Source organism: Cicer arietinum, chromosome 1 (genome assembly GCF_000331145.2).
Source record: "Cicer arietinum cultivar CDC Frontier isolate Library 1 chromosome 1, Cicar.CDCFrontier_v2.0, whole genome shotgun sequence".
Lineage (NCBI taxonomy): Eukaryota > Viridiplantae > Streptophyta > Magnoliopsida > Fabales > Fabaceae > Cicer > Cicer arietinum.
The window spans coordinates 18,998,388-19,012,419 of NC_021160.2; the positions used below are offsets into that span (position 1 = coordinate 18,998,388).

Sequence of the window (14,032 nt, forward strand, 5' to 3'; positions counted from 1 at the left end):
CGTGAACTGAGTTCACGTACAATCTCAAGATTTAGAAAAAAAAAATTGAACTCAAAAACAGACAAAAAAACATACAATTTTAGGTCACTTTAACCACAATGTGAAGAGGAAACTGATGGGCGTGTGAGTTATCATCAAAAATTATGAGTGAGTGAGTGATGTGGGTTTTGAATGATTATGGGTTAGGGTTGGTGAGGTATAGTGATTTTGTGATATGAGAGTTATGAGATGTTAAGAATGGTGATGAATGGAGAAATGAAGTTAAAAAATAGGCTAAATAGTTCCCATGGTTCTTTAACTTAATTTCAGTGAACGTTTTAGTCTTTTATCTTCTTTTTTTTCCTTCTCGATTTGGTCATTTATTTTAATTTTAAGTGAAAATTTAATTTTTTATGCTTTAAAATGTCAACAATGTTATTCTTTTTTTTTTCTTTCAAATATTCATCAAAAAATTCAAAGAAAACCCATAAAATTAATTATCATCCTCAATATAATGCAAATTTTATCAAATTCATAACTAAATCTTTAAATAAACTCATATTTTCATCTCTAACAACATCAAACAAAGAATAAAAATATGAGTTTTTTTTTATAAATTTGAGTTACGAATTTGATGAAATTTGTATTATATTGAAGAATATAATTAATTTTATGGGTTTTCTTTGAAAATTTTAATGAATTTTTGTAATAAAAATGATAACATTGTTGACATTTTAAAATATAAAAGATTAAATTGTCACTTAAAATTAAAATACAGGATCAAATTGAAATAAATAAATAAAAAAGATAAAAAAATAAAACGTTTACGGAAATTATGTTAAGGATCACAGTTGGTATTTAACTTAAAAAATATTATAAATATCAAATGACATTTTGGATATTTAGGTTTTTTTTTAAAAGAGGATATTGAGTAGTAATGTGAGGAGTGTGAGTAGTAATGTGAGGGGTGTGAGTAGCAAGTTTAAAACAATTTTACAAAGAGAAAAACAAATAAATGCAAACGATTTTACAAAGGGAAAAACAAATAAATGGAAACTCATTGATCAGATTTGTAGAGAAGATTAACATATGAAACCATGAGGCAAAATCTGGAGCGATTTGTGATGGAAAATACACAAGAAGAGGAGAGTTCCAAATTCTCCTTGAAGAGTTAAACGATCTAAAAATATGAGAATAAGAAAAACAACAAACTGTTTTTTGTATAATCATGACAAAAATTATGAAAGTGCAATATTTAACGAAATATGGTTGACACAAAGTTGGACAAATGTTTGAGATGACTACTATACATAGACAAATTATAATATAAAAGTTGAATTATAATATAAAAGTAATATATGAACAAGGAGGTAATTACCGATCAAAAGTATGTGTTTTTCTTGCCTTTCATTAAATTATTCTACCGAATAAACAACATTTTCCAAAAATTATATCAATTAGAATTATTTTTCTATAAGAAATATTAAATTTTATTAATGTGTTTTTTGACAATATCAATACCGTCTTTTAAAAGATAATATATCAATTAAAGATAACATATTAATTAAATTGGTCAAAAAAACATATTAATGAAAACTAACATATTAATACGTCAACACGACTTTTTCTTTTGACTCGATATGTCAACAAGACTAGAAAATGCAGTAATAAATTAGTAATCATAAATCATGAAATTATTATAACTCTAATTATAATTTTAAAAGCAAATTGATTAATTAAATGCATTAATTTTTATTAGCAAAACAATTGTTTCTCTTCTCCCAAACATTCTTTGCTCTGTTCTGTTCTTCAGCTTCCATTTTCCCTCTCTCAATTCACTTCACTCCAATTCAATTCAAATCCAAATTCTTCCACATTTTCACCATTATCCTCTTCATCTCGATTCGTTCACTTTCAATCTTTAATTTTCCCGGGAAATTTAAACTGCTATGCATCTCGCGGATAGTTTCACCAAATTGACGACCTAGGGTTTCTGCCCGGAGATAAATTCCCGCCGGAATTCTGTTGGAAGAGACATAATCTCCGGCAAACATGGCCACCAACTTGCAGATGAGCCCTAAGGTGGAGCAGATCCACGGCGAAATCCGTGATCACTTTCGAGCCCTAGCGTATGTATCTTCTGTCTTAATCACAAAGAATAGTGATTTTGTCACATTTTGTCCTATTTAAAAATAGATGATATTCTTTGTGGTGAAATTCAATTTGAAAGTAAAAAAAAAAAAAAGAACTCAGTGTATTATCTTCATTTTATTGATTTTGTTAGTACAATGCTTTTATGATTCTAGAAGTTTTGATGGTCAATGTTGAGAAATAGCTCTGGCTAGTTGGAGTGGGTAATGGCTATAACATACTAACATGTTGAAATATAATTTGAAAATCTAGATGTTTTATGGTTTAAAGGCACACAACTAAATGGTTAACTGCTTAGATTGTGTATAAGAGGTAGCTCGTTGTGCGTTAACATATGTCGATATTTGGTGACATGAACTATGAATCGCAGACACTTACACAACACTGACACTAACACTAACACTAAGGGTCTATTTGGTTCAACGGAGGGGAGGGGATGAGAGGGAGGGGAAGTGAATACATGTTTGGTTCAAAAGAGGGGAGAGGTTAGAGATTTTTTATGGTTTTATGTTTGGTTCAAGGGATTAATTTAAGAGAATGAAAGTGATTGAATATAACCACATAGTCTCGTGTTAGTGTTAGGAACCCAACACATGTAGGACACCAGACACGCTGCATCTAAAGAGTGTTGGTTCTACATAGGCACTAGCATGCAAGGATAGTAATGTATCAGAATAAGCTCTTTCTTCAATTCCACTTGATATTTAAGGCCCTATTTATTGGAAATATTTTCTATTTTCATTTTCTAAAATTTGTGTTAAATTTTCTTGCTAACAAGGAGGTAAGAGACTCCCTTGAAGTGAACAATTTTCTACATTTTTAGAAACAATGAAAATGTCAAAAAACTATTTTCATTATTTCTAGAGATGCATCTTCATTAACTAGCATTTCATTTTTTTTCCATAACAATGATTCACTTCAAGAATTTCTCACTAAGGTAAAATGAACACACATTTGAAAAAATGATAACACAAAATGTTTTCACAAAGTAAACAGGGTAAGAAATAAGCACTATGTAGATGTGCATATGATCTGACCAACAGTTAACTTACTATGTTGTGCTTGAGCGGTAAACCTTTTTTTTTTATATATTTTTTTGAATTAATATTTACTGAATTCTTTATTTGAAATTTAAATCTCGTGCTCCCACAAAATGTTGTACTTTGCATAAAAAAAAAAAATTTCTTCACTTTCAAAAATTATTTATGCTATGCACCAAAAATTGTTCAAAAATAAAGATAATCTAAAATGAAGGACATGCTCTGAATTAATGTGGCATAGTCTAAAATAACAGAATGATAGGCAGGGGCTTCAGTAGCATAACACAGGGTGAAAAAAAAAATAACAGAGTTGCAAGCTGCTGATGGGAACAAAGAGAGGATGATTAACAGATTCTAAATAGGGTTAATGATTGAGGTAGGGTAGAACAGTGGTGTGAACAAAAACATTGGGGTGGCCAAATTTTTAAAGTTTTAATTGATAACAATATTAATATAGTGTGGATAAAAGATAACTGTTTGGCTCAAATATTGGACGATTTATTATAAATGAATGAAATTATACTCAAATCAATAGAGGTCGGATTTATAATTTGTTTGGTTCAATTTGTACTCGAACACAAAAAAAATATCAAACCAAATTTAATTAGTTTCAATTAAATTTTTGAGCTCATGGAATCATTTGATTTGATTTTTATATCTCTAAATAAAACACACAACCCAAACATTTTAAATTTAGGTTGGAAGATTTAGTTTATTTTGTAATTATAATTGAGTTATTTATATAATTTTTATTATAAGTTAGTATTTTTTTTTTAAATTCTTGGGGACATTGGAGTGGTCATGGCCATCATTTGTCCCCAAGAAGCTCCGCCATTGGGTAGAAGTGGACACCAGATGGTAGTGTGACCATATGATTGCTGAATGGCGCTAGGAATGGTCGGAAATCCGTGGGTGATTTGTGAGCTTGAGCTTGTTAGTGTGGTTGACTCTACTATAAAATAGAGCTTTATACTCCATTATGGAATATAAACATGAATGTACACGATTTGGGTTGTGATTTGCAGCATCATGGGTGTGGCATAAAAACACTCTGCAAATTGAATAATGTAGCTGCCACCAACGGCAATGCGCTGTGACAGCATTGTTATCTAGGTAGTCAGTCACGCTAATTCACGGCGAGATCGCACTGGAAACGTGAATGTGGTTTTTCAGGAAAAATCAAGATTGCCTTTAAATTTTAAAAACTTATGGGGGTATTTTAGGATATTCGCTCCTAACCCTAATTCCATTGTCCTTCTCTCTCTTTCAAAAACTCCCTTCCACTCAGTTTTTTGCGAACACTACCTCCTTTCCTTCAAGATCCAGCGGCACCGCCCACCTTTCAGCCACCGTAGTTCATCACCCAAGTTCTTCTTTCTTCCTCTCCTTTGTTTCCTTCCTTCTCTCTCTGTTTTCGTTCTACTTTCTTACTCCTTCCTCTATTTTTTACTTTAGTTCTTTCTTTTCTTACTTATTCCTTCTTTCTTTTCTTACTTATTTCTGCTTTTTTTTTTCCTAGGTATTGTTGTCTCTGTTTTTATATTCATCTTTATTTCCTTAACTTTTGTTGATATTTTAAATGTATCTTTTGATTGAGACTTGTGGGTTTTTATTGGTATCTATGAATATTTCAAAGTTTGAGTCATTGTTTAATTTTGCATATAAATATATGTTTATATAGTATTATCCATGTAATTTGTCCAAAAAAGTAGTGGCCATCCCGGTATCCCGTTATTCAGGGTTGGCCGCGACGCGCCGCTATTTGGGATTAACTACCTAGGTTGTTGTCACACCGCTATAGTGTACGGTTGTTTTTATGAATTTTGCACAAGTATTAAGAGAGTCATTAATTATGATGATGAGATGTTCTATTTGTAATAAATGAACACACACAAGTTGAGCTTACAAAAACTTCACAAATTTATGTAGACTCTCGAGTTTGACATACATTTGATGGCGCTTGGATAAACATGTTAATTAAGTGCTTATCATATATGAGCTTATATTTTTACAATTTAAAAGTTTATGGGGCTAAGCACTGCATAAGCTCTCTAAAGATTGTATGAGAAGTTTTCATCTTCAATTTGAAGGATATTTAGACTGTTTTTAGGCTCAACAGTGCACATCTATATTTTTTTAAGGCCTTGAGCAAATGGTTATGGAGTTTTCACACACAGACAAGGAGTGAAAACAAAAGATGAAGCGATAGCCTATGCATAAAAGCTTAAGTTAGGCACATGGTCAAATATTGGCTGCTAGTTAGAACGTCAGTATCCTCGTAAAAGAAGGCACCCCGGAACTCTCCATCATCAATATATCAGGGCATCATGTCATACTTAAGATTGTAATTTTTTTTACATAATTTAGTTCAAACACTGTATATATGTTAATAGTGTTTATGTCCATGTCTTGTTATAATATGATATGATCATAACATATTCTGTAGCCATGACAATAGTTTATTTCTTTCTCTTGAAACTGAATGTAATGTTATGGATTGTCTTCTTTCACAGTGATGAGTGAATGTCTATTATCTAAGCTTTCCTTTATTTATTTATCTTTATACAAGTGATGTATGGTTACTTGTACTTTTATTCTGCTTCATCCATGTATCCTTAGCAGGTACCAAACTCAATGAAATAAGAATGCTTAATTATTTAAATATATCTCATCTATTAAGCATTTGTGCATATTTTTAACACTCAAGTTTTGCACCCAGAAATGGCTTCCAGAAGCTGGACAAGATTAAAGATTCCAATAGACAAAGTAACCAGCTGGAAGAACTGACAGGGAAGATGAGGGAGTGCAAAGGGTTAGTCCTGGATTTATATTATATTGTAATCTTCATATCTCTTGGTGATGACTGAACTAAGGAAAATGTAGATTCCATCAAAACTTGTCTGTTTTTGGTTCCATAATGGCTGGCACTAAGGATCTTTTTATTGTTGTTACTAATCATCATAAAGAAGAGTTCTTCAATAGAACTTTATATCCCGTGCCAACATCCTAGGTTTTGAAAGATGATATGGACAGCATAGAATCTTGTTAAAATTTGATATTTTGTTTGTCATAGTAGTTATTTGCTTTCCAATTTTTCCTTCTTTTGACAATTTGCCTGCTTTTTGCCATGTTTTATTGTGTTAGTGGTGAAGAAAGACAAATTACATTTGATTTTGACATATTTCACAAGTTTTTTATAATGCATTTCCTACATTCTTAGGATATGAAGCATTATGTTGTTATAATTGTTCCAGGTTGATAAAAGAATTTGATCGTGAAATTAAAGATGAAGATGGCAGAAATCCCCCAGAAGTGAACAAGCAACTCAATGATGAAAAGCAATCAATGGTCAGTGCCCAAATTATGTCTTTTTCACATGCTCATGCTGGGAATATTGTCTTCTTAGTGAATTTGACATTCAACTTCATCATTTTTTTAAAATTTCTGACAACTTCATAAATAATTTGCATGACTATTGACTAGTTGATTCTCAAGAACATTTTATGGTCACTGTCAACGGGTAATTTTTCTTTTAATTTTTTGAGAATTTAGTGGTTGATAATTTTAAATGGAAGTTAAAAACATTATAAGGTTCTAGTTGGATTAGATAATGCATGGTCTAATAGTCTTTATTTCGTACCTAGATGATATAATCTTATTCCTTTTTTTTGGACAAAAATACAAAATATAAACTTATTCTTGTATACTAGGATAAGTAAATTCATGTTTGGTGTTGCAGAATGATGTGAAACTTGGTTACACAGTGGCTGGCAGCTACTATGTATGAATGTCCATTACAATAGAGTCTTTTACATTGATTTGTTATATCCTTTAATTGTATCTAGGCTAAATTCTCCATTGCCACATGTTGAGTATGTCTTTCCTTGTCAATATCAATTGTATCCTCGCTTTCCCAGCTTTTGTACCTGTTTCCTTTACCTCCTTTCTTTCCACCTCTATGACGTGGCGGTGCGTTCTCCTTTTTTCTCATTTAACATTGTTTAACAATTCCTTTATTGCTGCTTCCAAGATGCTCATATTTTTAACCACTCACTTTGGTCTCAATAACCTCCATTTAGGAAACCTCTTTGGTTTCTTCCATTTCCTCCTCAGCAAATCCAGCAGGTTGTACCAACTTGGTAGAAACCAAATGACATGGAATATATTATTACTAATGAATTAATAGATATGCAGCAGCATACATTGTATATTGCATGGTCTTGCACTTAAACAACTTATTTTTGTTTGCTCACATACATTTTTTTGCAGATTAAGGAACTAAACTCATATGTGGCATTGAGAAAAACGTAAGTTCATCCATGGTGTTCTGTGGACTGAATAAAATTGTTTCTTTAACTTACATTTGGTACTTTATTCCTGTGAAGATTTTAGAACAAAATTATATGATCAATATAAGTTTTCCCTATGAGCATGTTCAATTTCCAAAATAATGATAAATGTTCACTGTTGGTATTAAAAGAACCTATAATTCAAACTAGAGTTTCCTTCCATTTTTCATTTTTTACACCTTAATAAAAGTATGTTCTTTTTGTCTATTTGAAAGAGGACTTATGATTTCATAATATTTACTTTGGTGATAAAAATAGGTATATGAGTACCATTGGTAATAAGAAAGTTGAACTTTTTGACAAGGGAGCGGGCCCAAGTGAATCCATGGCTGAAGAAAATGTTCAATTGGCATCAGGTAAGATATTTTCTCCTCTTAACCTTAATTTAAGGTAATATGTTAAGTTGATGCGGATTCTTAATTTATAGGTACGCCTTATGCATACATATCTTTTAACATTGAATTTTTATGCTTATTTTTTTTTTTACCTACTTCATGCTGCTGGAACCTCTGTAATATTTCTCATTTATAGGGACATATCAAATGCTTTTATTTTAATTTTAAAAATCATGTTTCTAATAAGTGTTGCCTTATGAGAAAGAGGGCAGGACACTGACCTCCCAAGCCAGAGTATTCCTCTAAACTCCCAGTTACAACTGAAATTTTCCAATACCCCTCCCATATTCTATTATTTCCAATATAACAGAGATAACACCCATTCTCTCTCCATACCTACCTTCCCCCATTCACTTCTACTCCCGTTGGTGAATATTCTCAACTACACACCACTTCTAAGTTGGGCCTGGAATAGCCTTGGGCTTACATGTATAGGCTTGTGTGAATTGGGTACTTGTTTGGTATCGTCTCCTTGTTTGGAGCCCTATAATCATCAACACCTTGTCTTTCTTCTTCGATAGGATGACTAGACTTTAAAAAGGGCTGGTACTATGTTCGATCGTTTATGCTAATAGGCAGGCCTGCCTGTTTTTCTATTTCATTCTTATGGTGATGAGCATAACGATAAGAGTGAACACTTGGCTCCCAGTTTCCACACAATGGCATGGTCGTGAGCCCTGTGTCGTAGCAGCCCCTTCACCTCCCTGAAGACGACACTATTCTTCTTTAAGATCACACACAACTCCGAATCAGAGTGAACATTGGAACTTCGCCTAGCAGGTCAGAGTGCTTCTGCTTTATACCATTAACCTCCACAGTTCTTTCCGTCATCGTCCCATGTAAGAGTCCTGTAAAGCAGGAGTGTGTAAAATGTTCCCCATATGATATCCTTTCAGTGTTACGTTATGACCATCTTCAAAACTGAGGGTCCTCCGCTTCGCTTCCAATTCATGGTAGTGGTCTGATAGAGACCTGAGTAGAGGTCATAAGTAAAAAAGGGGGTATTATGTAATAAAGAGTGGGGTAAGAATATACGGTAAATAATGAGTGGGGTAGGATGCTTAGTTGGCAAGTTGGCAAGTTGGCATGCCTAAGTAGTCTAAATAGTAAGGTGAGTGCATTGTGTGGGTTATGAAAGATTAGAGTGAACCAATGTGATTAGCCGGTGAGAGAGTTTTCTCCATCTCTGAGGAGCTTGGCTCTGGGGTAGATTGGGATTTGGGATTCATTCCCTTCTAAATAAAAGTATCCTATTACCATTAAAAAAACTACCAAGCTAATGAAGATATATCTCACTAAAACGCTTATTTGGCTTGTCCTCTAGGAATGTCAAATCAAGAGCTTATAAATGCTGGGACGAAGACGATGGATGAAACTGATCAGGCTATAGAAAGATCTAAGCAGGTGACTCTTTTTAGCGTTTATGACTTTGTTGCCCATGTACCTTTGTTCTTAATATTATATTGAAATGTAGGTTGTACATCAAACAATTGAAGTAGGTACCCAAACCGCCACCACCTTGAAAGGCCAAGTAAGTTTATTAGCGCAATGTATATATACCTTTAAAGGGAAGAGTGTATCTGATCGTACTGACTTTTTTTCAATTATCAAACTGTACAGACCGAACAGATGGGCCGTATTGTTAATGAGCTTGATTCAATTCAGTTCTCAATTAAGAAGGCTACACAGCTTGTGAAGGAGATCGGAAGACAGGTTCGTTCATTTTCATTGTGTTTATACACTATTCAATCCTCGTAAAACTAAAGTGTCTTTACCCTGTTATACCAGGTAGCTACTGATAAGTGCATCATGCTTTTTCTGTTCCTTATCGTCTGCGGTGTAATTGCCATTATTATTGTAAAGGTATTATCTATGTTCATCTATTAATTGCATGATCTATGAAATATGTATTTCCCCCCTCATGTAATCTAAATTTTCAAAAATCAAAACCAAAGTAAGCTGCTACAAGTATTTATTTGAAAGAATAATACTTACATGAAATATTTTGATAATTTATTTATTTTTGTTATGCAATACTTTCTATAAATATGATGGGGAGGAAATATTTTGCATACAGTTCCGTACAAGAAAATTGCCTATTGAAATGCTCATATATAATCAATTTGCCTACTGGTTATATGTACAAAAGCAATACTGTGCCCTTTTTTAACTGAAACTGATATTTTACAGATTGTGAATCCACACAACAAAGATATTAGAGATATCCCAGGATTGGCGCCTCCGGTTCCGTCCAGGAGGCTATTGTATGTAAGGACTGGAGAACATTTTGATTAATTCTTGTATCTTACAAGAGTTTTCTCATTCTTGGTTATCTTGGATGATATAAAAGTTAGAGTAATGCTTTATGGGGGCATCTTTTGGATATTTTCAATTTTAATTTACAAATTTTCTTGCCCGAGTTTTGTATATCCTTGTTTATGATTCAATGTATATCACACCGAGCACAGCGCCTTTTGTTTTTTTTAGTGGCTTGTTTTTTTATTGAAAGAAGTGCGTTGTTTCTTCATGCAACATTTTGAACATTGTTGTAGTCCTAGAAAGAAAGAAAGAACTACTATATTGTGGATGGTGTACATGACCCATTCCAAAGAGGATTGTTTTATTTTCCTCTTTTATGTATGTAATAACTCAAGCATATATAAGACAATTAGATTTTTATGCATCTGTTTTGTAAATTACATTCATTCTTGTTTAAGGCGAAAATTTGGAAACTCACTTCGATTTAAAAAGCAACATGGCCTCATGGTTGTCTGACTTTTCAAGCTAATAGGTCTACAGTGTATTTCGTTCGAATGACCACAAAATGTGGATGTTTTCCAAAAAATCAGTAACAGGAAAGAAATAAAAGAAAGTATATGAAGAAAGTGAGTAAAAAGAGTGAAATAAGTAATCCAAGAAAGTGAGGGTTGGGGATTGCTTCAAGCGATCTCATGACTTATAGCTTCTGGCCTTTCAAATGTAATATTAGAAATGAATTGTTAAAAAGTAATAGATTATGTGTTCATTGTTAAATTTAACATATCTGAATATTTAGTCAAAAAAGAAAAACATATCTGAATATAATGAGGATTGTATTAACCTCTTAGAAGATCAAAATAATTTTCAGATTGTTTTTCATTAGAAGACAAGTTAAAGGTAGAGTTCATGCACTAAAAAAAGCATCTATCTCTTACTTTTCTCTTATAATATTTAACAAATTATGTGCTAAACTATCTTGATAAGTGGTTCATCATTAACTAATGTTTAATAGTCATTTAAAATTTTAATATGATCGGTAACACACTTTGTCTTTTTATGGTTGAGATTGTAATTTATGGTATCGGTTCGATAAGTTAAATTTTGTGTACAATTATTTTCTCTTATTTTTATAGAATTGACATCAAGCGAGTCATTGTCTTATCATATAAAACAAAAGAGTCGTTAACTTATAAATTGAAGAGTGTCATCGAAGTTTTTAGTGACATTTAAGTAACAAGTAACATATATAAAATTGGATCTATAAAAGAATTTCTAATATTTTAAAATTGGATCAAACGACTCAATTTGACCAGTTCAACCAGAAATCAAAACCAACATCGATCTGGACAATAGAAAAAGATTGAGTGTTTATAAAAACCGAAATTTAACCGCGAAAATAAACGGTTCTCTTGTTTTGTTTATGAAAATTGCAAACATATTTTTAAATGTCTTTTAATAATAATTTTATAAATCAACATGACGAGGTCATTATCGAGGCCGTGGTCAGTTTTTAGAAATAAGAACTAGAGCTATGCTCCAACTTTGTGGCAAATATGGTCATGCAAGTGATAAATTGTTGGTACTGTTTTAATGAATCTAATAAGAGGATCGATTTAGAGGCCCATCTTTGACGGTGAATTCATCCTTGTATCCTTAGAAGAAGACAAATAGATAACCATTAAAATCGGTGTTGACATCTCCGACTCAACCGATTGCTTGTCGCAAGGAACACACTGATGTGCCTGGAATAGATCTTGAAGCTTTCTTCCATAAGCTATCTCTGAATCTAACTTCTCGCCACAATGGCATTGAAAACAATCCCCTAAAAAGCCCGAAGCCATCAAGAAATATGTCAATGATTTGCTTTGTGTGAATTTCATTTATGAGGCCAACTACACCACTTGGTCTTCAAACGTTGTATTCACCGAAAAATCTCATAATAAGTGAAACTACAATATTTTTGTCAACGTTGTTTAACATTAAACCGTTGCCATAATCTATTAGAATGGTTTTTTTATCAGTGCCGAATCAAGGTGTTGTCTTTATCTTATGCAACGTTTTTGTTTTTTTTTGAAATAACGCTTTATGAAAATAGTACTTGTAGTTATCTCTTATATAACAGTTTTTCAAATTTACAAGGACGATTTTATATTGTTGGCAAGTTAAAACCGTTTTGGTATATTTTTTTATTAAACTACTACGTTTTATAACCGTTGCAAAAAATAATATTTTTTAAAGAAATAGTATTGTAAATAACTGTATTTTAAAAAAATAATTTTAATAAAATGTTATTATTGTAATATTATAATAAATTTAAAAATATAACAGTTGTAATAGTACAAAATTGTTATAATATATTATAATAAATTTAAAATATAACAATTGTAATATACTAATTCATGATCATTCATACGATGTACATAATAATTCAATTTCTTTAATTTATATTCTAAAGAAAATAAGACAATTAAAATAACAAAAATAAAAATTCTTATCTATAAAAATAAAGTAGACTTCAATTATTTCTAATAGACAATTATTTTTAACAATACTGATTCAAATAAAGTAAGGTGTAATCTTATGATTACCGGAATTTTTTCTACAAGAAACTTTCGTAATCCATGAGCTCGAGATTCTACTTTGGCGTCCATTACTAAGACATATTTAGGATGAAACACCATCACATATTTTGAATAAGAACATGAAAGTTTTGTTAGAATAAAGACAAGAGTTTACAGAACACTCAGAATAGAATATTTAACCAAATAAAAACATGCAAGACCGGTTATATCACACTAAGAATAAAAAAAAAAAAAGCATCTCGAAATGAAAAATACAAAGCAAAATCAAACAATATATACACACACACAAATATACAAATACAATGGAATATTTCAGTTCATAATGCCTAACACTCTTCAACATTAATATTAGCCTATAATTGTACCTCACCACCATAAACTTACAAAATTTCTCATTAATTGAAAGCTAACAATTTCACCATGCAATACATCACAAAATCATCATCTATGAGATATCAATCTCTCAATTATGTCTACGAGATAAGATGCGGTGTTTGTTACCATTAATTTGCATTGCTAATTCAAATATTGATGCTTTTCCCAATAGAATTGAATAAAGTAATGCGTTAAAGAGACATAAACTTTGTTGCATTCATTTATGTGATCTGGATTTATACCTGAATGACAACTGTGTCTTCTCCTGATTCTAGTTTAAATAACAGTTTAGGATCTTGCAATTTTTGCAAACAAAATTGCATTGTCATAAACAACTCCAAAAACAGCCCCTGTTCACCATTTCTATTTCCCCTCTGCTCAAACATCATAACTAAAGAAGGAAGCCAAATCAAACTTGTATATTGTTCACAAATTTGAACTGCTAATTTATATTCTCACTCTTCGGTACAAAATGTTAAAGCATCTGGTGTCTGGAAACAGCTGACTTTCCTTGAAACTAATGATGAGAACAACAAGACAAGCAATGAGGCCAAACCATAGTCACCTGGTTCTCAATTCTCTTTGGTACGTGGTACGGGTTCAGGTACGCGGTACGTAACCTTTAAAGTATTCGGTACGTGGGGGGTATACATAGTTGGTACGCAGTTCGGTTCGTGGTACGTTTTAATATATAAATCGGTATGTTAAAATAAAAAACAAAAAAAAATTAATGGTCTTAACACAAGAGTGGGAGTACTGAGTTATGTAAAAAATGGAAGAACTTGTAATACTAGTCCCAGATTGATTGTTTCTAAAATGTTAAAAGTTGAGTTATCTATATGAGTACAACAATTCTAATTAGTCCCACATCGGTTGTTTCTAAAATACTAGAAGTTGAGTTA

General features: G+C 31.9%; 1 protein-coding gene across 1 annotated transcript; it reads left to right on the forward strand.

The window, feature by feature from the left end:
• The first annotated feature begins 1,768 nt into the window (after positions 1 to 1,768).
• On the forward strand, positions 1,769 to 10,597 carry LOC101501107 (novel plant SNARE 13-like). The gene is made up of 10 exons (XM_004488134.4): positions 1,769 to 2,108; positions 5,890 to 5,982; positions 6,425 to 6,518; positions 7,440 to 7,477; positions 7,778 to 7,875; positions 9,239 to 9,318; positions 9,389 to 9,445; positions 9,535 to 9,627; positions 9,703 to 9,777; positions 10,105 to 10,597. Exons 1-10 carry the CDS (start codon positions 2,032 to 2,034, stop codon positions 10,207 to 10,209), a joined length of 810 nt encoding a protein of 269 aa, XP_004488191.1. The 5' UTR covers positions 1,769 to 2,031; the 3' UTR covers positions 10,210 to 10,597.
• The last annotated feature ends 3,435 nt before the right edge of the window (positions 10,598 to 14,032 follow it).

Excerpts from the sequence above, each read along its gene's own strand:
- LOC101501107 (XM_004488134.4), top strand. The coding sequence starts at position 2,032 with ATGGCCACCAACTTGCAGATGAGCCCTAAGGTGGAGCAGATCCACGGC. Across the intron at positions 7,478-7,777 it reads TATGTGGCATTGAGAAAAAC|GTATATGAGTACCATTGGTA; the intron begins GTAAGTTCATCC and ends TGATAAAAATAG. Across the intron at positions 9,628-9,702 it reads TGAAGGAGATCGGAAGACAG|GTAGCTACTGATAAGTGCAT; the intron begins GTTCGTTCATTT and ends CTGTTATACCAG.